General features: G+C 39.7%; 2 protein-coding genes across 9 annotated transcripts in view; one reads left to right on the top strand and one right to left on the bottom strand.

Annotated features, from left to right (window-relative positions):
* LOC139298604 (ephrin type-A receptor 7) overlaps positions 1 to 668 on the top strand; it is a 138224-nt gene extending 137556 nt beyond the window's left edge. For 4 of the 8 annotated variants that reach the window (XM_070921279.1, XM_070921282.1, XM_070921278.1 and 1 more), the window contains 2 exons: positions 58 to 195; positions 554 to 668. In XM_070921279.1, coding sequence (XP_070777380.1) covers positions 58 to 195; positions 554 to 668 — 253 coding nt within the window. Of the gene's footprint in view, positions 1 to 24; positions 196 to 553 lie in introns of all 8 variants that reach the window. The other 4 variants (XM_070921276.1, XM_070921275.1, XM_070921277.1 and 1 more) reach the window with 2 other exon arrangements.
* Positions 669 to 8683: 8015 nt separating this feature from the next.
* On the bottom strand, positions 8684 to 21183 carry LOC139298714 (prolyl endopeptidase-like). The gene is made up of 15 exons (XM_070921442.1): positions 21045 to 21183; positions 17677 to 17751; positions 17458 to 17591; positions 17178 to 17308; positions 16834 to 17043; positions 16581 to 16702; positions 16228 to 16333; positions 15052 to 15243; positions 13139 to 13336; positions 12661 to 12764; positions 12242 to 12378; positions 11194 to 11288; positions 10932 to 11063; positions 10064 to 10220; positions 8684 to 9270 (listed from the first exon to the last, which is right to left on the bottom strand). The coding sequence occupies exons 1-15, from the start codon at positions 21084 to 21086 to the stop codon at positions 8976 to 8978; spliced, it is 2130 nt and encodes a 709-aa protein (XP_070777543.1). The 5' UTR covers positions 21087 to 21183; the 3' UTR covers positions 8684 to 8975.
* Between the last annotated feature and the right edge of the window lie 895 nt (positions 21184 to 22078).

Below are 22078 nucleotides of genomic sequence, written 5' to 3'. Positions count from 1 at the left end.
TCAACCCTATTTCTTTTCCTCTAGAACTCTGAGCTCATCCATTACATTAGCAGAGAGAGAGAGGCCTCTCCCCTCCTTCCCATCCTTTAACTCAGTGGGAGAGTGGCTGGACGCAGTGGACATGGGCCGATACAAGGACAACTTCACTGCCGCAGGATACTGCTACTTGGAGTCTGTGGCACGAATGACTGTACAGTGAGTGGCTTTATACAACTCTGTCTCAGTGACCTTTCATTTCCTGTTTTAGACAGGGTGGCTAAGTGAGATAATAAGAGAACAGATCATTAAAAAGACAACTGCATGAATAAATAAATGACTTGGGGGATAACGTCTACTCTTTTTCTGGATATTTGTCTTTTTTCAATTCTTGATTAATTCCTTAATTCTTGATTTGCACGCGTGAAAAGTATTTAGTGACAGGTGCATGGGGGAAAATAAATACATCAGAGCAGATACATTAAGTTAATCAAAATAATCAGCAACTACAATTTGTCCATACAGTCCAATACATTTCTCTACATTTCTTTACTAACGTTGATCTCTGTGTCCACAGAGATGTCCTGAGCCTTGGCATCACTTCCCTTGAGCACCAGAAGCTGATACTGGCTGCCATCCAGACGCTCAGAGCCCAGGTCATCCAGATGCACGGCCGCGGTGTGCAGGTCTAACAGACAGACTGACCCACCTTGTCTCACTCTGCTGCTGCAGACCCACACGTATGTGCAGATGGATGATGGGATGGAGAAGAGGAGAGAGAGAGAGAGCTCTTCCGAATTGAAGGAAAGATGAGCAGATCTTTCAGCTAACTGCAGTCCTCTATCTACTCCTCCTTCCCACACTTCCTCATGCCTTCCTTGGTTCCTTACTTCCTTTTTTCTATGAATCCCCTCAGAGATGAGCGGCGTTCCTGTTGCGATGGGGGGATAGCAGAGGAGTGATGTCACATGACTTTTTTTGTGACCTCTATCTGCACTTTTGACCTTCAATAACTGTGTCAGCTCCATCTCACTGCTTCTGGATCAGTGCGTAAAGACAAATGAAACATTGTCTGTAGCAGGACTGGCTCTGTCTGAAGCTGAACCTCTGAGCTGAGCACAGATGTACTATGCTGCAAATGCCAGTTATGGACGAGTGCTCAAAGAAACATTTACATTTTGGGTGGAGTTTCCCTTTATCACAACATTGATTGACTACACACAATATATCGCCGAAACTATTTTACTGGCCTTGGATCGAATTACTCTCTCTTCTCAGAACTGGCACAGCTGATTTCACATCAAACAGGATTTACAACAAGGACACACAATCATATCATTGTATGTCAAAGCTGATCTCATATCAGATGGTAAAAGAACATTTCTGAAGATTAAGCGTGGCTGGAATGTAAGCCACGGTTTCAGCGCAGCAGCTTAAGAAGACTGTGCTGTCCCATGTCGAGGGTCCAGTGAGTCTGAGTGTGCTGATGGGATGAGAAGAGCTACAGGAAGTTATAGGTGATGATGTACTGTACTTTCAGGAACATCAGCCTTTTTGCTTTGGGGCTACTGATGGTTAAACAAAAGCTGCAGGATACAATTGTAAAGCGAATGGTTGAAAACGTTTGTTGTATGTCGCCGTCTGTTTCGCTCCTCTCAGTTGTATTTTCTTTATTTCCTTTATCTTTTTCTTCTCCTCTATGCTTTTGAAGTTGTTTTCTTTGTGCATTTAAAACATCTAATTTTCCCCTCAGCCTGTTGGATGTCATCTCGGTAACGTAATCCTCCTCTCCAAAGCCTCTCTCACATGTTTAATACTCTGTACAGAGCACGGGCCAACTCTGGAAGAAGGCCTGATTCAGATATTTATCCATATTTATTTATGTTTACAGACTGTAACGCAAACCTCTCCACCAGAAGAAAAGAGGTCGGGAAGATTTATTTAACTTATAGTATTTAAAAAAAAAAAAAAAAAAGAGTTAAGCAAAGCAGTTGTCTCCTTCTTGTTTTGTTTCTATTTTGTTGATTTATTATATGATTGTGAGTTTGTACCTGAACAAATTAGTTGTTTTGTACACAGGAAGTGAGAGGAACACTGGAGGGTTTTTACTGTCAGCACACAGTATCTGTGTATTCTTGAACACTGGATTTGGTACAATTAATTAGCGGTCCATTATCATTGGATTTGCTGTATACATTACAGCGTGTGTGTTGCAGTATGGATACAGTATTAAAGAATGTCATGGACTTTTTTTTTGTTTTTAGCTGTTGGATTATCATGTTTAATTTCATGTTGCTGTTAATATCATGCTCTGCCATACGATGTGGTTGCACCTTTTTTTCCCAGATAACTCTCTCTCTGTACAGTGATCTGCCCCTCGCCTTTTCTGTCCTATTTCAATAGGAGACTTGAAGGAAGAAGTTTATCGGGGCATTATTTCATTATCATACAGTTTCACAATAGAACATACATACATTTTTGACTGGAATATTGTAACTGGTTTGTATTTGGTACAAAATGCGTTCTTTTGTTCTTTCTCCTTGTACTCTCCTCTCTCTGTAACTGTTTTTGTCAAATGAAATAAACTCATATGTCCTTATAGATGTTATCACGCACATGTTAACATCCCTGAGGAAACACTCTGGTGGCCCCTTTGACACACACATACACACAAGACTACAACGACACACACACACACACACACGCAGTCGCTAACACACAACAAACTGGACCTCGTCACCACGATGAATGAAACTCGATTTGTTTCCCCTCTCTATCTCCCTCTCTGTTACTGTGACCATTATGATATATGTTTAATACTGTAAATATGTATTTGAAAATGCTAAATCTATTTTTATAATTTGTTTGAAGAACAATGTGTTGAATATAATATCTGCTCACTGTGTAAGGGTTTTATTTGTTTGAATTTAGGGCCATAGCCAAGAAACTCTGGTGTTTGGAATATAAAACTGAAAAAAAAAAGTTTTGTTTTTTTTCTCGTTAGTTTTTTGATGATTTTTACCTGTTAGAAGAAAATCTGATGGCTGTTGCAATATTGAAACGTGTTATTAAAAAATCTCCAATACAAGCAAATGTCTCTCCTTGTCCTCCATTTTGGGATTGAACAAAATTTAAATTAAATCCACATATTATAGCCTGACTGAAACTGGATTTTTGTTGAGTTGAGTTTAAAAAATCAAGTAACATTTCACAGTTAAATTAAACTAGTCAGTGTTCTGTGGTGAATAAACTATGTAATGGCGAAATTGTTTCTAAATTACCTCAAATATTCTGGCATTTTAATCTTTACTGATTCTTCTTTCCTTACCTATTGGCAGACATATACACATATATACATGACATATCTGCAATAAGATCACCTAATATATAGATCTAGCTCTACCACATATAACACAATACATGTGAATGTATGCGAATGTGACAATTTGCTTTTGTCACATTCTTACTTAAATTCTTAACAATTTGACAATTCTAACAAAATGACAGTATTTACAAACACACGACTAGTAATATTTGAATGACAATTACTATGATTTACGCAGTAATTCTAAGAAAATGATTTGTCATTTCCCTAAACTACACCTTTAAAAAGCTTTAAATCTCGTAGGTTTTACATCCACATTTTTATTTGTAGATCTATTTTTGAATATTTGAATGAATAGTGGCAGAACAAAACTTTAAATCCGTATTCAGGATGTATTAGTATCTAAAACATTTCAAATCACATTTTTCTTTTTTAATCTTCCCCTAAAGGAGGTACAAAGTGTATTCTTTGGCTAAATGAAAGTTATCACTATATTGTTGATACATATGTACGATTCCAGTGAATATACATTGTTGAGCTGATTAATGAAGTATTATCATAGTATTATAAGTATTGGCTACAGGCCAACAGGTACACACGTACTTGATTACTGTGTAAAGATTGATCTTTATAAAATGTAGCTACACAAAATGTGGCGCTTTTGTTTTCTCCTGCCATTTTTAGATGCGAAGCCTTTCATGAGCTGCAGGTGAAACGATTAGCTAGGCGCGCTCCAATACGTTGTTTGCAGTCACATGATTCCAACAAGACTCGAAATTCAGAATGAGACTGGAAGTGAACTGCATAATGGACGAGATGGAGGAACGCCCGTACTGTGATACTAATTGTGTCAACATGTTTGTGAAAACTGGAATCACCCAATTCATTCTTAAATTATTTTTTTGAGGTCACGACATTTGACCTTTAAGTGTCGCCAATTCATTGTCCGACCATCTGTGAAATAATGGTCATAAATTTTTGAGTTATGGCCAAAAAAGTGTTTTACGAGGTCACAGTGACCTTTGAAAACCAAATTCTAATCAGTTCATCCTTGAGTCTAAGTGGACGTTTGTCTGAAATATCACGTTCACAGGACGGGGACGGACGGACAACCTGAAAACAAATGCCTCCGGCCACGACAATTCACCTTTGTTGTATCTGAGTGGCAGCAGAAATCTTAAATATCTGAAAACCTGGCCAAATAAAAACAAAATCACACGCAAGTAAGAAAATGGTTTTTTTTTTGTCATTTGGGTGAATGGACCCTTTAAAAAGAACTTCACAGTAGAACTTGGATATCAGCATCTTGCCTAAGGGAACAGGGCAGCAGCATTGAGCGGCTGAACAGTTAAGGTGAGTCGGGTCTAAATGATAAACTCCCAATTATCCGTCTACCCTTTAACTTCACTTCTGGTGCAAAGAAATGAACCGACGGCCTTTAGAGCTCACTCATTCCTCTAACCTTAAGGCTACCCGGGCCTCTTGTACTTACTTATCTATGTGTTGGGAGGTTAATGCCCTGTATCCACTTACATCTGAATTCAACTTTCGGTTACCTCTCCTTGCCTACTTCTGTGCTTCATGGTTTTCTCTTACACTCTCTCGCTTCTTCTTTCTACCATGTGAACTTATTAAGTCTCTCTCTGCGGGACTGAGGTTATATTACTTACTGCTTTATTACACAACACCCACCTTAAGACCAGATCTGAGCGTATGGGAAATTATTATTGTAAATGCAAATTAACTTTGCGTGGGATTGCTGTGGGCAACTGTGTGGGTGGGTAGAAGTCAGTGTGCTGGTATGTGCTTCTGTGCCTGCTCACACGGGTCAGTGTGCACATAATACTCTGTGTGTGTGTGTGTGTGTGTGTGTGCATTTTATGTGTGAATGTACTGTATGCGTGTTGGCAGTCCACGGGTATACATTTGAGAATGAGATCTTTTTATTTATCTCATACAGTTGCAGCAGCAATCCATACTTTTTATATTACTGTCTTATTGGAGTTGAGGATTGGAGTTTGAGACTTAATGAGTTTCATCTCCGAGCCACTGCTGGCTGCAGCTTTCTAAACCTCCCACGCAATCAAACATCACCTCCTTCAGATGCTGCTTAGCAGACCCCAGCATTTGAACTCCTGCTGCAGTAACACTGGATTTGGATCATTCATTATCGTTAGCTTCTCGTATGTTTCTCGCTTGCATTCATGATGTAATGTGATGAAGAAAACACAAAAAAGCTTATTTACATGTCATGCTCATCAAGACTGAATGTAACTGGTGGCTCTAAAGAAATGTTAACGCATTTATTTTGATAGACATATAGATATGTTGGCAGCTCTAATCTACATAATAGAAATGATAAAATCCTAATAGCCTTGACCCTTGACCCCTGCCTTGCTGTGGGTCATGAGCCATCTCAGCAGCTGCATACATGCTAAATGAGCCGAATGGCGGGCCTAATCAACTGCTATCTGCCTCCTATTCCCTCGCAGTGAAATATAATAAATGCTATTAGATTGAGAGTGATGTCTTAGTATGCAAACATCATATCCCACAGTAACTCTCCTCAGTGGCCAGGGGGTTTTGTGTTAGTTGGTATTTTATCAGGCTTCTCACGGTTTGAGCGTAAATCTTCAATCAGATTTGCCTGTTTATTCACTGTAAATGAGACTGGGACAGGGAGACGGGCAGGGATTCTTCCAGGAGATTAGAGAAAATCGTGTTTCAAAATGCAAAATGCAGATTGTTGTACCTGAAATCCATCACTTTCTCAAAATCAAGACTACACTCAGGATATGTTTAAGGCTTTCAAATAACTTAAAATACAATACATACGATGCATCTAGGTGTAAGTAATTCATCAAGTGGTATCAAGCAAAAAATGCCAAATGTCCTTTTGTTCCTGCTTTTCTTTGTTTTATATAATTTTAAATTAAATATATTTCTTTTTGGACTGTTGGTCGGACAAAATGAGACACTTGAAGAGGTCACCTAGAACTCTCGGAAATAGTGGTGGGCATTTTTTTTTTTTACTATTTTCTGAAGTTTTACAGACCAAACAATTCATCGATTAATTGAAAAAATAAAAAAGATTTATTGATAATGAAAATGATCGTTAGCTGCTGCCCTGATTTGCAGGTTTCAGCTTCTGAGGCTTTGTTGCTTTTCTCTGTTTTATGTAATCATAAAGTAAATGCATTTTGGCTTTGGACTGTTGGTTGGACAAAACACACAATTCATAGACCTCACCTCTGGTTTCAGGGACCTATATGAGTGTGTGCATTTTTCACTATTTTCAAACATTTTGTAAAAATAAAATCGATAATGAAAATAATAGCCATATACACTCATCCATGGGCATTATGCAGCTTTTTACCTACACCAGACATTCTGCTCTACTTCATTACTCTAAGATAGAACATTTATAATAAAATATGCAAGTTTATAATGGAAGAAACATTTGCAGTTGGAAAGGAAAAGACATTTAAAAAACAAACAACAACAAAAAAAGGTCCAGAAATGTAAGAGGAAGAAATGCCAGAGAGGTAACGGAAGAGGCAAAAGGATTCAAAGAGGCTCATGGGAAAGCAGACAACACCTCTGTAAAGACATTAGTGATTCCCAGCTGTGTGTTGAGAGCCCTCTCCCCTTCTTGTCCTCCCTCTATCCCTCGCTCCCTCCGCTCCGTGTGAAGATTAAAGCAAGCGGCATAAAGGGGCGCGCAGTCCACCTCTAAGCTAGTGTGAAGGGGAAACTTCGCCCGGCACAAAAGTTCTGCTCTCCGCTCTTTGCCGAAGCATGCCGCAGCTCAAATCGGCTTTGAGAAATTAATCCCTGCATTATGGAGGGAGTAAAGTAAACAAACGGGAGGACAGGATGGGGACCTGTGAGTGTGTGAGGGTGAGGGGGGGGGGGGGGGGGGGGGTGGTGGGGGTTTGTAGGTAAAAGCTTGTGTTTCTCCAGAGAACAAGATATGTGAAGGCTGTGTGTGCTTGTACACATGAACGTGTGTGTACAGAGAGAAGGAAGAGTGAGCTCAAGAGGTGACGGGGGGGTGAATGAAGGAAATGAAGCAGCAAAAGCCTGCCCAATCCTCTGGGACACTCCTGGGAGAAGAGCATCACAGGCCTCTTTGCTGCCTGATCTTAAACCCCTCTCTCGCTGTCTCTCATATGTCCAGCTTATTACTGGCTTTGTCTTTCCCGGCTTCATTCAACCACTTTGCCCCTGTGGCAAAGAGTCATTGTCTGCAAATCCTGCTCCTGCAGCCTTCTCTGCTTTCCGCTCTCCTTTTCCCATCCTATCTATCCACTGAGAGGGTTCTCAGATAAGGCCCGGGGTTCAGTCTGACGAAATCAGAACTTCCCACTGAGCAGAGATTAAACTCTGAGTGACCGAACGGACAACTTCTCTCGCTCTCTGCGGTTGGCTGGCAGACTGGAGGCTGGCGGAGAGTTCCCATCTCTCTCTTTTTTGACAGTTTAAACACCCGTCTGTCTGGGCGCCTCCTGAGACTCTCCATAAGTGCACTTTCAGTCTCTCTCTGCTTGTCTGCGTGTTGCCTCTCGCTTTCTCGCCATACATCTGCCGTCTATCATCACTCTCCATCTCTCGACTTTTCTGCCCATACTTTAAAGATCTAAACACATCTTTCTATCTCCCTTCACAACTGCTCAAGTCCATCTCCCTTATTTAAGTCCTCATTCTTGAGTGTTCTACTTCTGTCTCCAACAGATGTATCCTACTTGTCTCTATCTGCCAGCAATTTGATTTTCCCCCTACCAGGCAGATAGACAATATAAAAGGACTTAGCAGAGTGCATCCTGCTGTTTGCGTTTATTTTTATTCCATAATCCCTCTCAATGAAGCAGCCGAGCAGGATGACACTAAACTGACGCCCAGCCTTTGACCTTGAGGCGCTAGTAGACGGTCAAGCTTGCAGTGAGGGGAGTTTGCAGTCCCGTACTGCCACTTGGTGGAATATGTGAAAACTGCAGCAATGACTGTTTGTAAAAAGCAACTCAAGTAATGTACGCAAGTACACTTTTGAGTTCAACAAATTTTGGTTTTGCAGGGGTTTTTGTGGCGCAACTATTTCTTGGCCGGATCACAACTTGTCCTTTTTACAGTTAATTCTGTTGCAAATCGAGAGGTGGGGAACGACGTGCAAGATTCAAACAGGGGATGTTGTGGTACATGGAAAGCACCCTAAACCACAAGGTCACCCCTGCTTTTGATACTTTAAAGTACATTTTGATGAGAGGCTTTTGTTCTTTTCCTACTTCTTTCATCATTTCAGATCAATTCAGATCTAATTAAATGTACTTTAGAAGGCAATATTTAGATTTGGGACGCTATGGATTATAACGCATTAGACAGAAATCATAGTACAAATAGAGATTTTATTGAAGATACTTTAGTTCAAATAAAATCCAAACTTACAGTATGCATTCAGAACAAATTCAATTCTGTAGATGTTGGTTATTATATTTCTCATGATATTCTTTCATCTTCCCTTCCTCCTAACCATTCATTTTTGTTGTACCAGTACATTCTTTCACTAAGTTGCTGACAAAGTATGTTTTCTTAAAAATAAAAAGAAGAAATCATTAATCCCTTAAAAAGCCTTCCATATTGTGATTACACTTTACATCCCTTCCCTGTCATTATCTCCTCAATTCTTCCAGCTGAGCCCAAGTGTCTCAGCAATAAAGGAGAAGATGTGTGTGTCCTCCAAGATGGCCTTGGTGGTGGGTTTCCCTGCACCATGCCCACTACGGGTGTCCACCCTGACCATCAGAGGCTGGCGCTGCTCAGGGCTGCTGCCAACTCCGTGCTGCAAGGTAGCACAGTACTTCAGGGTGTGGAGAGGCACCACACGATCGTCGTGATCTGCTGTCAGAAGCAGGATGGCAGGGTAGGGAGGGCCTGAGTAAGGTGGCTGAGGTAGATTGTGGAGAGGTGAATACCTGGAGAGAAGGTGAGAAAGGCGGATTGGAAGGAAAATGTGAGGAAGCTCTCTTGTTAGACAGAAGAGAGAATATGGGAGTGATTCATAAACTTTGATGATTCAGTTACTCTGCTGTGTACTTTTGGTGTATGTGGGTGAGTGTAAAGCTGTGAACAGACCTTGAGATTATTGAAACCAACAAAGACTCTTAATGACTATTTACACCCACATGAACAGAGTTAGTTAGTCTTGAGATTCAGACAGAAGAGAATACTGAACAACTGAGTAAATACGAAGGACAACACACAATGGCAACTATGAATAGATATGCACCGCTACACAACCCCCCAAAAATCCAGCTGGAAGACAAATTCCCATGTGTGGCTATACCAAAATAGAAACAGACATCCATCAAAAAACATTTTGCCTTGCTAAATTATGCTGCAGTAGGAAGGAATGTGAGAAAATGCGACAATTGGATGAGAGATGTGGTGGGCAACAAGGACTGTAACCTTTGAGGAGAGAGCTGAAGGTGTGTTGCAGCTCTGCATAGATACCTGGATGAACTGCATCCGTGGCACAGTGCACTATTTAACTGTCGGCTTGCTGTTGTTGGACAGTTTCTTCTTTAACTATTTTTTTTTTTACCAGTCACACACTTCATATTGACAGTCCAGATTCTAGTTAAAATGTTTAAACTAATTTTAATGTGAATGACAGGAAGCAAATTGATAAGCAGATAAATTATTAGAATCATTAAATTAACATATTACGTATTATATAGTGATTTGTTGTGTCTGTGTTTTTCGTACTTGATGAGCCACTTGAACTGCTCGGGGTCGTCAGAGCAGCCGTAGTCGGTGGTCCAGGCGTGGCCGATGGTGAATTTGTGGAACTTCAGCATATCCATCACCCCCACCTCTGCCACGGCACAGCCAAACAGGTCTGGACGCTGGTTCACGCATGCCGCTGTGTATTTAAAATTTGTGTTACAGAATCCATTTGTTTACAAATACACACTCTCAAACACACACACACACACACACACACACACACACACACACACACACACACACACACACACACCTCTTTTATTTCACACTGTAGGACACAATCACTCCTAAATGGCCACTCACACACCAGGGTAGAAGACATTAGTTGGGTTTGTGCGATGCCATATGGCAGCCAGCCTTTGGTAAATGATGTGACTAAGCACTGTTTAATGTGTTGTTTAATAGCTAAATTAATTGACGCTAAGCAGCTAACTACTGTTAGATGAATTTGACATTAGCAATAATGCCAAAGATGTAATATAAAGAATATAAAGCATTGTGATCAATGCAGCTGAGGCTAGTAATGCACCAGTGAGCTTAGCAGACGGCAAAAACATGAAGATGTACAGTATATGTATTGTTGGCAGCCTCAAGGGTTGAATTGCATAGGAAGTGAGAGCTGAGCTGCTAAAATGGGGAGGAAGTAGTCACCAGATTTCAGCTATAAAAAACAAAGAGCAGGATTCCCCAAACTTCACAATTTCAACTCCCTAACATAACACATAATGAACCGCTGATTATAGTTTCCAGGGGATAGCTTTCTCTTGTTCTCTATCTCTGGCTTTCACACTAAATACATAAACACACACACACACACACACACACACACAGTTGACCCTGTTCTTACCCATTAGCAGCCCTCCATTAGACGCTCCGTTGATAGCAATGCGTCTGGCTGTGGTGTACTTCTCCTGGATCAGATACTCTGCTGCACACTGGAAGTCATCAAAGCAGTTCTGCTTGTTCCCTAATGTGCCAGCTACAAACACACAATACAGCAGAAGTTGTGTGAACACACAGAAAACTTCTGTTTACTGCTTTCTAACTAATACTGACACACTCCTTAGCACAGTCATGTCTCTCTGGGTGCATTCCTTGGATGTCCGTACCTTTGTGCCAGGTGAGGCCGTACTCTCCGCCCCCTCTGATGTTGGCAACTGCCAGGATCCCTCCCAGGTGTCTCACATACAGCAGGTAAGCAACACTGACCACAGACAAGACAGAAGAAATACGGCCTTGTAAGTAGAAACAATGTTATGTATCATCATGGGAAAAACACAAAATCTGAACAAAAATGGACGTTTTAAGATATGAAATGGCAAATGTAGCATAAGTAGTGTTAGTAGCAGAGATACATTCAGGATACAGTTAAACCTTTTAGAAGATTACTTTGAAATCACATTAAGATCACATTCCTTCATTACATTCATTTTAGATTACATTTCTGTGTCCACTTTCTACCTGCAAATTACTTTTACTTTTCCACTTTTGAGGAGATGTACTTCATAAAGTACTATACTTAAACAACAGTTAGCACTGGTACAGCTGTGCCGGTTGTCTAAGGTACGCAAAAGGATAAACAATATATCTTTTTATATCATTGGGCAGTGAGTATACATGCAGTGTCTCTCATGCACCACTAATGCATACATGTGCACCAACACCCTTTCATTTATGGAGAAATCAGACACAAAGCAGACACTCATATTTCAACTCTGTTTTGAAGTATCTGCAAATGGCAGACAACCAGCAATCAGCTCACTCTCACTGCTATCCAATCAGAAATATCCCTCCCAATCTCATAACCCCACTGGTAAATGTTATATTATAATGAATGACTATTATATAATGACATGACTATTAGATATATCATATTAAAATCAAGCTACTGCATAACTTAAAAGACACACACAGAATGACAGTGACAAGCCAGAAGAGATAATCAGCGTAAGAGCAGAGGATGGTTTTGCAGAATAAACATGGCAGCTCTTTTATGTTTTATACAAAGTAGGTATATCCATTATTTTATTACTCCCCACACTTTGGACATTTGGTAACCAAGTGTTTATCTGCATCTGCTTGACTTTGTCAGCGAATAACAAAGAAAACATCAGTCACGGCGGTTTCAGAGATTTCGGGAAGAGCACTTGTACTTACTTGTAGTGCGGTTGTATGGAAGACTCAAAGCCTCCATAGCCATAAAGGAAGACGGGGTGCGTCCCATCCTTCTTTAGGCCTCTGGCATGAACTAAGAACATGGGGATCTTGGTTCCATCTTTGCTGGGATAAAATACCTGTAAATGTATGAGAGAAGACATATGAATATGTTTTTCAATATATCCATCTTTTACAAAACATCTCTTATGTCAAAGGTATGAAATGGCACAGCTTTCACATAAATGCATCATGATATGAATATGCAACTTGGAGAAGCGATAACACAACAGGAACAAGAATGAACTGACAATGAGGGGAAAGACAATAGCAGTACAAAGAAAGAGGAATGAGGAAGTGTGAGCATGGAGACATATGGTCTACAGAAACAGAAGAGACAAGTAAAGGAGATAAAACATTACCTGGCTGGTCTGATAGTCCTCTTGCTTGATGCCTTTTACCTCCACCTCCCTGAATACTGTAGGCTCTGGGTTCGACTCGCTCAAATCACAGTGGTAAATGATACCTGGGAACCACAGAACAAAGGTCACACAGGTTAGAAGTTACTGTGGGTTCAATTGCATGGGGACATATGAATAACTGATGGTTCATATTTCACAGATATTTTATGTAGTAATTTTAGTTTGACTTTTTAACATTTAATGTATCTTTCGCTGATATTTGATGTATTAGTTCAATGTATTACAAGGTTCCATGACAGTAGAAATAAATCTAGATAAATCCCAAATTATTTTTTGTATGCATTTTTGTTAATTGTTTTTACAGTTCCTTTTCACATTAATAAAATCATATATTATAGTATTTTATGTTTAGATTTTATAGCAATTATTTTACTAATATGAGAGACAATTAAGTGAATGTGTGAAATGGCAGAATTACCGGGTGTAGTGAAGGAGGTGAACTTGTAGAAGAAGTCAGAGTGCTTCTTCTTGCAGCTCACTCCGGCCACTGTGCCGACATCCAGCGGCAGGTCCCTGACCAGCTGGCCTGTAGACAACTCGTACACCTGCAGGATATCCTTTACATCATGGAGATAGTTTACCAGCAGGTGGCGCTGGTTCACACAGGAGACAAAGCCTGCAGAGGGACATAAAACAGGAAGTGATAGAAAGTGAACACAGCAACATGTGTAACTGGTTTTATTGAAAATACTGTAACCAATGGAAATGGTGTCCTTGTTGTTTGTCTTTCTTTCTATGTTACCACCAATGTCAACTTCCTCCCTAATGCTAACTCTCCTCATTTATCTTGATAATAAAGAGTCATCTCATGATTCTGGGATGACGCTAAATATAATAGCTATAGATGGAAATTAGTCTTACTGATGAGTTCAGTTCATTGTTATTGTATGTTACTGTACAGGTAGAGCAAAGAGTTGAAAGGTATGGAATATGGATCCACTCAAAGTATCATGATGAAAACTCATCAACAGCCAGTAGGGGGCAGTCTAATATACTGTAAGTGTAATACATGTAAATGCAGGACTACTGCTCAGCAGATATCTGTGGTGCAACAGAGGCTGCCTTCTCTTGATTACTCTGTTTATATAACCACAATTCCATATATGGCATTTTGTCTTTGAGTGTTGTCAGTGTCCAGACAAGTACATTATGCTCAACAACCACCATCACTATGAGGGCCAACTTGTTGAGTTAAAATGGTGTGAGTAATTGATATTGGACATATTATTTAACTGATACAGGGACACTATAGGAGCGGGACCCAAGACAGCGTCATCACAGAGTAGACAAGGTACTTTTATGAGTTTAGAAATGGGCCAAAGACAGTACAGTCACCGTACCAGCTGCATAAATGTTGTATTATTAAGTTGGTGAAACAGCAAGTAGCTATCAACTCCTATTGTCATGCATACAATTACTGTTTGATACCATGGCAACAAGTGTATTATCTTGCTATACTCAGATGGGACATGCATACTGTACAAACTTCAAGTGGAAAACTACTTTAGAAAATATTTTAAAAACATTATTAATTTAAAAATGAAAATTCATTAACTTGCACTAATAAAGCGGTATCATTGATATCACCATACTTTATGTCCCCCTATTTAGTATTTTTAAGCATTATACAAACATTTAATAAATGGTTGTGGTTGTACGCAGCTATATGGACATTTTAAGTGCTTATTTAAGTACAAGCAATTATAATTTCTCCTATGAAGACAACATTGTTTTACTTTCTTATCACTCGTTATCTGTTTATCCATCAGCCGCCACTTCCACAGAAGGAGTTTTCGGTATATCTGCTCACAACTACATTATAATGCACTATAAAACATTTATTAAATGTTTGTACTATATGTTTCAGTCATCTCTAGGTACAGTTACCATCATTCAAATGACTCACAATTACCAAAAGAGTCAAGACAAAGTGCTTATGGACCAAGTTTCACTTTTTCAGCAGAGTTCCCTTTGACGAAGGTCTTCAACCACAGCCACAGAACTTCCCCGCCGTTGCGGTTGTACTGCCATTAAAGCACTGGGATAGATATCAAGTGAAAAAGCATTTCGCAAGATTTGTGGAAGTACGACTCCACGTATGAACCCTTTACGTCTTTCTAAAGCTCGGTGGAGTTTTCACACGCGCACAACACAAGCCCACAGCTGTCATGCCAACAAAGGTCTGTTTTACAAATCACAGGCACTAACTGTTGTATGAAATTATAGACGCATTACATTTCTTTTGTAGAGAACTGATACTATATTAGGTGGACTACATGGCTGACTTTGTGTTCTACTGTATGTTCTATTGAAATTTCCATTCAGTCTCACCCAGGACATCCTTGTCATGCTGTCGTATGAGGGTAGTCCAGTGCTGCCTGTCTGGTTTCTGGATGTCTATGTTGATGAGACAGTACCGAGGAGCATCCAAGTTGGAGTGGAACGTGAACACAGTTCCCTCACTGGTGATATATGAGTACTGGGCGTCAAAGTTGTCCACAAGTTTGACCCATGGCAGCAGGCCTGGAGAAGAAGGTGAATAAAAAGACACAAAATTCAATTAAATAAATTATAAAAGATGCATCATGTGATTTTCATCTCTATCATTGATCACTGGGAGTTAATCTCTAGCACAGGCAAAAAAACAAAAAACAAAACCCATCCTGCTGAACTAAAGTGAGTCACTGTTATCGGCATCTATTACTTTTATGCTGATACAGTTATTTGTGGTGTGATGGTACAAAGATAACATCAGATAAGATGGCATGGTTTTCCATGATTCCATGTTTGGTCTGGGAGATGATGACACGTCTGCTAATTTCACAAGTAGTACTACTAAAGCAGCACTTACTCATACACAGGATATGTTGATAGTATTGAGAGTAGATACATGAGTAAAGTAGATAAAAAGGAAACAATATGAGATTAACAAGACCAAAATATAACAGGGCATTTTGTTTTATGGTATTTTGGCATTTTTCAAGAAACATTCCCAAATAAGGGAATTTTCTGCATTTCTTTGTCATATACCCTTGTTAACTGAATATCTTCGGGTTTTGGAACAAAACAAGACAGGTAAGATGATGGTAAGGCATCACTTTGCAATCTGGGTTTTAAATTTTTTTTTGATTAATTATTTGATATTTAACTAAATGATTCATTGAATTAATCACTTAAAAATGGGAATATTAATGTAATTTCCATAGAGACATTTCCTTCTCATGAAAAGCTTTCTACAAAGATATTTTTAATTTTATTTGCACACACATCCATAGACGCTGTCAACCACCGAAACAACCAGCAAGTTGATCACTTTGGGATCAATATTCATCAGTGACTTGAGGACTTAGTTGTTTACATCTTGCCTTATATATATATATACACTTAAAAGTACAAATACACCAAAACAGACCTAAGGATTCATTCTGTATCTGTGATCCTACTTCTCAAGAAAGTACGCAAGTTGTGTTAAGATCTCAGTCAGGAGTTTGTCACAAAGATACAGACCTGTGATGCCGTCAGGAAGCTGCTGAAGGTCACAGTACCACAGCCGGTTGACGGGCTCGCAGCCTTCAGTGATGGACAACACAGCATATCTGCCATCATCTGATATCTGTTAAGAGGAAGGAATGAAGACAGGAAAGCAGGAAGGAAGCAAAGAAAGACGGAAACAAAGGCAACGTGATTATGTGAATGTAGTCTTTTCTATAAGTTTTATAACAACTTTTTGTTGATGTGCAATTCTGTAATAGCTTTAAATGAGCTATTAGATTTAAATTAAGCTAAAATTAAGCTTCAAAGTACCTTGATTACAAATGGGTGATTATAATAATTACGGTTCAAGATTACTATGGACTTACGGTTACTGAACCGCGCCACTTAGGATGTTCGGGGAACTCTGCTACCAGAATGTCCTCCGACTGTTTGGTGCCGATGACGTGGTAGTAGAGCTTCTGATTGATGTTGCAGGTGGTTTCTGTGCCTTTAGTGAAATACAGAGGGGTTAAGTCTTGAATACATTTGTAATAACAGCCTTTGCATGGTGAATGGTTTTGGTTAAAGGTGTTGTTTTCTTCAATAGAGCATGTCTTTGTGTATTTGGCTCTTCCTTACCATCAGTTTTGCCTTCCTGGCGTGGGTAGCAGTTGTAAAAGACACCCTTGGCATCGTGAGTCCAGGCCAAGCAGCTGAATTTAACCCTCTCCAGTACATCAGGCAGTGGGGTGAGGTCGTCAGCCTTCATGAAATGCACTGTTACCCAGTCTGAACCGCTGCTGCTCAAACCATATGCAAAATATTCACACTCCTCTGACAGACGGCCCACTGGATGGAGAGAGGGACAAAGAGGAGGGAGGGAGGAGGGATTCAGCACTGTACGTCTTTGTCTTTATGTCTCTAATTGTCTGGGTAAATGTGTATAATAGCGTGCAGTATATGTGTTCTGCAGTTTGGCTCACTCTTTAGTGCCACAGTGCCATCTTCAGAGAGTTCATTCGGGTCAAAAAATACAGTGGCAGGTCCATCCAGAGAGTCCTGCACATGCAGCACACTCTGGTTCTGGAGGCCTTTGTTGTAAAAGTAGAAATACCTGGAAATAAAAACAGGAAATGATGTGACAACAAGCATTGTTATTTATTTTTTTCTTTAGACCTGCAGCTCAAGTTAGTTAGTCCCTCCCTGCTCTGCTTCGTGTGGACATTGCAGTGCAGTGCCTATCCTTTAACTTTCAACTAGTACCTCTTCCCTCTTTTGTAAGGGCAGCTGTATTTGGGGTAGTCATAGAGCTCAGTGAGACGCTGGTGGAACTGAGCCCGGACAGCACACTGCTCCAGGTACGGCATGGTCACTTTGTTCTGCTCCTCCACAAAGGCCTGAGATACAAATAGAGGAGGAATGAGAATTTGGAGTTTTTGGTAAAGACACGGCTTCAGCTTTCTGCAAGAGATCAACGCATACCATTGTTTCTGCACTATCAGGGTCTTCCAGCCACGCGTAGGGATCACAGATCTTACTTCCATGGTAGTCATCCACCTAGTGCAAAGATATAGAAGTTAAACAGGAAGAAACACGCAAACAACAACCGTGTTCAATCTTTGGTATTCAATCTTGATTTTCTTCTCAGAGAGGATTCTCTTGGTTGTAACTTGCCTCCAAAAACAACTTTCTGTGGATCTGCAGAGCATCTGTACTTGTAGCCTGTTGCCTGTCAGCACTGGGATAAACGGTGCAACTTTAGATGCTTTAGGAACACCAACCTTGATGCATAAGTGGGCGGATATGTTGCAAGTTCTCTCAACACACACTAAAAAATCTGTCCTGGTTAATGTTCTTGTTCTCTATTTACCTAAAAATAAGTGATAACAAATTTTTAGGTTTAGATGTTTAACATTGGTTTAGATATTGACACGCTGAATAATCATTAACATTCTTGGCTTATTAGGACTTTGAAGAAATAAGGCCGGCTACATTTTACATTTAGACATCGAAGTGCAGCCAGCTGAGCACATAGCTGGTGGCTTGTGGGGAAAGAGGTGATGTTGCTATAGAGGTGAATAACATGCCCTCAGGACATCTGAATTACGATGATATGAGTTATACTCAATTTCCTGGGAAGCATTGCATTATTATTCCTGAGAATCCAAGGAAACTTGGCATTACAGACAATGTAATGTCAGATGTGATGATTCAGCGTGATGGTAATTTTTGAGACTGCAGTAGGGATTGACAATATTGGGGAAAGAAAAGTGTATGTTTTTTTACACACACACACACACAAGTACATATATTTCGTACATAGACTGTAGTCATTTTAAAGTAGTTTTATTTACATATGCAGCTTTTAACTTCTATATCGAACTCAATTCACCACTTTTCTGGGGCATTTCACACATTTCTGTCTCCAACAAGGGATGAACCAATATGATATCAGAATGGTTTGCAGTATTGGAACTGGCGTTGGGAGACAAAAGTTGGATGGGTGCATCTCCAACCCTGACAAGATGGCAGCATTGAAGGAGAAAATCACCTCTCTGCAGAGAATTCTTCATTTGGAGGCACATGTGGAGCTCGGCCACCCCTTCACTCTGGTTCCCAAGAAGTCAGAGGGCATTTTCACAATTCTAAACCTGCTTTTTTTTTTTTGCAATATTATCATCAAGGCTCAATTAACAGTCATAGATGTGATTACGTACAATTTCCCCACCGGGGATCAATAAAGTATTTCTGATTCTGATTCTGATTCTGATTAGTAATGTGTGTGTTGGGAAAACTGTAATCAAAAAGCGTATTTTTACATATAAACTGGGAATGTCCCCCTGTGATCGTATATTTCTCAAGGGAAGTCTATAAATTCTGGGTTCGATCACATTACTCTGTTCTCGCCTACAGTTGCTTACAACAAAAGTGCTATATTACAGAGCAGAGACAATGATCCTACATCACTGGAAAATTATCTGTTGCATAATGATGACTTTAATGGCAGATGCCTCATGAGAATGTATGTTAGCTTATCTCAAAGCTGATAGAGCAATGCTTTTTGAGATGACCTAATTTTGATAATATTAGGTAGGGGATATTGCTTAAAATATTAAAATGTATATGTCTAAGTATAAATAATAATTGTGACTGGTCATTGCCTTTGCAATATAATTAAATCTGGACAAATTATGTTATTCATCAGATGGACTAGACATTTTGTCTTTTTCTATCAAGCAGTAAAATGGTTTTCTGAGTGTACAACAGTAAGCCTCACTTGCATTAATTCTGTCATTGCATCCTTTGAGATGTGACACATGCATGTTTGCCACATTCACAGCGTCTGTGGGTGAGTGTTTGTGAGGGTCTACTTCACCTCTGTTCCTCTTTGCCAGTGTAAGTTTTCTCTATTATAGACAGACATGTTGTCATTTTTGAGACATTTCTCTTTGTTGTGTTACATAAGTTTGTACTGTCTGCAACTGATGCACCGGCAATTCAGGCAATACCTATTTGCCCAAGTTGTTCTCTGAAAGTTCACTCATTAAAATGGTGATACCAGTGTGGCAGTTTCAAACCCTGCAGAAAGTTTGTACTGTGGCAAAATGGCCAGTTATGGAGATAATAAAAACATAAACCCAGGGCCGTAGTTACCGTTGACTGAGGTCATGTCCTCATTTGCAGATTCTAATCACCTTAAGAGGAGTTTACAATCTACAGCTACACAGAAGAGACATATGGTGGGTTTTGAAGGCTCATTCTGACGCCTTTACTATTTTAGACATTTTAACAATATCAATAATAATTCATTCATTAAAGTAGAGCTGAAATTATAAGTCAATCAATTGATAAGTTGATGGACAGAAAATTAATTGGCAACAATTTTAATAGTATTTTTTTTACTTGCGTTACATTTTGAAATATCTAAAACTCTTGGTTGCAGCTTTTTGTCTTTTTCTTTGATAGTAAATCGATTTGGGTTTGGGACTGTTCATCGGACAAAACAAAGCAAATTTAAATAAGGCAGCTAATCTGCAACATTTTAGGGAATATTAAAGTATCCATAAATTATAGAATCAAGAAAATAATCAGTCATAAAAGTAATTGTTAGTTGCAGCCCTATATTATATTAAAATAAAAAAAACAAATTTAGACTAGTAATTCTCCACCAGAATTATATTCCTGGCAGTGCTTTGAAACAGCCGTTCAACCATCATGTTGGCAGATAAAAATTCACAGGAAAGATAACTTATCAGTTGAATGAATGAATAAATATGTGGGGTTTATTTAGACCCTAATCAATAATGTGTTTAGGGGGCTGGGTTTGCGCTGTGAGAAATAGAAAATAGCGACTTATTATATAATTATATAAAGTCCTGGCGACAGAAGTCACAAATGCCTGCAGCCTCCAAACCCCAGACGCTCCATCAGAGGAACACTTCCGCTCAGACCAAAGGAAACCTACAGCGAGGCTGACCGCGAGACGCTTCAGGGAAGCTGAGTCAGCACCCCCGACAGCCTCAGACAAACGAGCCCTAAGAACACAATGTTCCCGCGAGGCATTGTTCCGCGTCTGCGCAACGCGTTTTAAAAAAAGCTAAAGTTACTTCTAAAGAAGCCGATACAGCAAAGAATCCCCCTTGAATGACTTTTGAAATTGGGTTTAAAGTTTTGTTTTTGTTTCTTCTTTCATTCGCCATTTGCTTTTCTGCCCCCCCCCCCCCCCCCACCCGTATGACTTGTCTTTCTCTTCCTGGTGGCGCTTCTCCTGCTGGTGTTCGTGCACCACAGAATTTCACCGAAAGACAGAGAGAGCGAGCAGCAGCAGCCCGCAGGACGTTGACACTGACCTTACTCCCATCTCTTCTCGCAGCCGGATACTTAAACGCCATGTCGGGGTTTCCGAAAGTCGTCTCTCTGTTGCAACTTTGCTTGTTTTATTTTCTCTTTTTTTTATTGTTCTGAATGCTGCGTCTCGACCGAATCAATGTGGCCTTGAAGTGAAAGTGAAAGCATTTTTTTTTTTTTTGTCACACACAAGTTTGTAGAAAACGCCCGTGCTGGTTCTTTATCCAGGAAATGATGTGACGCACAGCCGCAGTGCGTTTGGTGCTCACGCGCGGGTGTCACATTCAGTTTATTTGCCCAATTTATAACATCCGCTCACCAAAAAATACATTTGAGAAGTTGTGTTTGTCTGGAAATGTAAAATCCATATCATTTGTGGTCTTAAATAGCAAAAGAAAAGCGAATGATGCCGTCAACTTGGCGGTAAAAAAAGAAAGAAACAGAAAAGGAGATCTGACAGAGGCAGCAAGAGGAAGTTGTACTTGATGTTGTTGTACTAGAGATACTGGACCCTACTCATCAGAAAACGGCTGCATGGCAGCACAGGCCTCTCAAAATCCTGTAAGCTGCAGGCTGCAGCAAACCATTTTTCTGGTGATTGTTTCTTGATGAATCAGTTAATCACTTATTCTATAAAATGTCAGAAAAAAGTGAAAAATGCCCACCACAATATTTGAGATGACATCTTTAAATTTCTTGTTTTGTCCAACCATCAGTCAGAAACCCAAAGTTATTTAATTTGTTATCATGATATAAAACAATCAGAGGCTGTAAATCCTCACATGTGAGGAGCTGCTTCTTGCAAATGTTGATACCTAAATGATTTATCAAAAGATTTTTTTTCAGTTCGTTGATTAACCAACTAATAATTTCAGCTCCAAAGCTTTTGCAAAATGACTTTTCTTATTATCCCGTTGCTACAGTGAACACAGACACAGTGTATGTTTTTCATTCAATTTCAATCTGTGATTAGTGGAATCATCTGGCAACAAATTTAAAGCCATACATGTGTCAACACCAACAACACCAGTATTAT

Source organism: Enoplosus armatus, chromosome 16 (assembly GCF_043641665.1).
Source record: "Enoplosus armatus isolate fEnoArm2 chromosome 16, fEnoArm2.hap1, whole genome shotgun sequence".
Classification (NCBI taxonomy): domain Eukaryota; kingdom Metazoa; phylum Chordata; class Actinopteri; order Centrarchiformes; family Enoplosidae; genus Enoplosus; species Enoplosus armatus.
This window is presented reverse-complemented; position numbering and strand designations above follow the sequence as displayed.

Excerpts from the sequence above, each read along its gene's own strand:
- LOC139298714 (XM_070921442.1), bottom strand. The coding sequence starts at position 21,086 with ATGGCGTTTAAGTATCCGGCTGCGAGAAGAGATGGGAGTAAG. Across the intron at positions 12,379-12,660 it reads AGGACTATCAGACCAGCCAG|GTATTTTATCCCAGCAAAGA; the intron begins GTAATGTTTTAT and ends ATACATTTACAG. Across the intron at positions 11,289-12,241 it reads TCCATACAACCGCACTACAA|TGTTGCTTACCTGCTGTATG; the intron begins GTAAGTACAAGT and ends GTCTGTGGTCAG.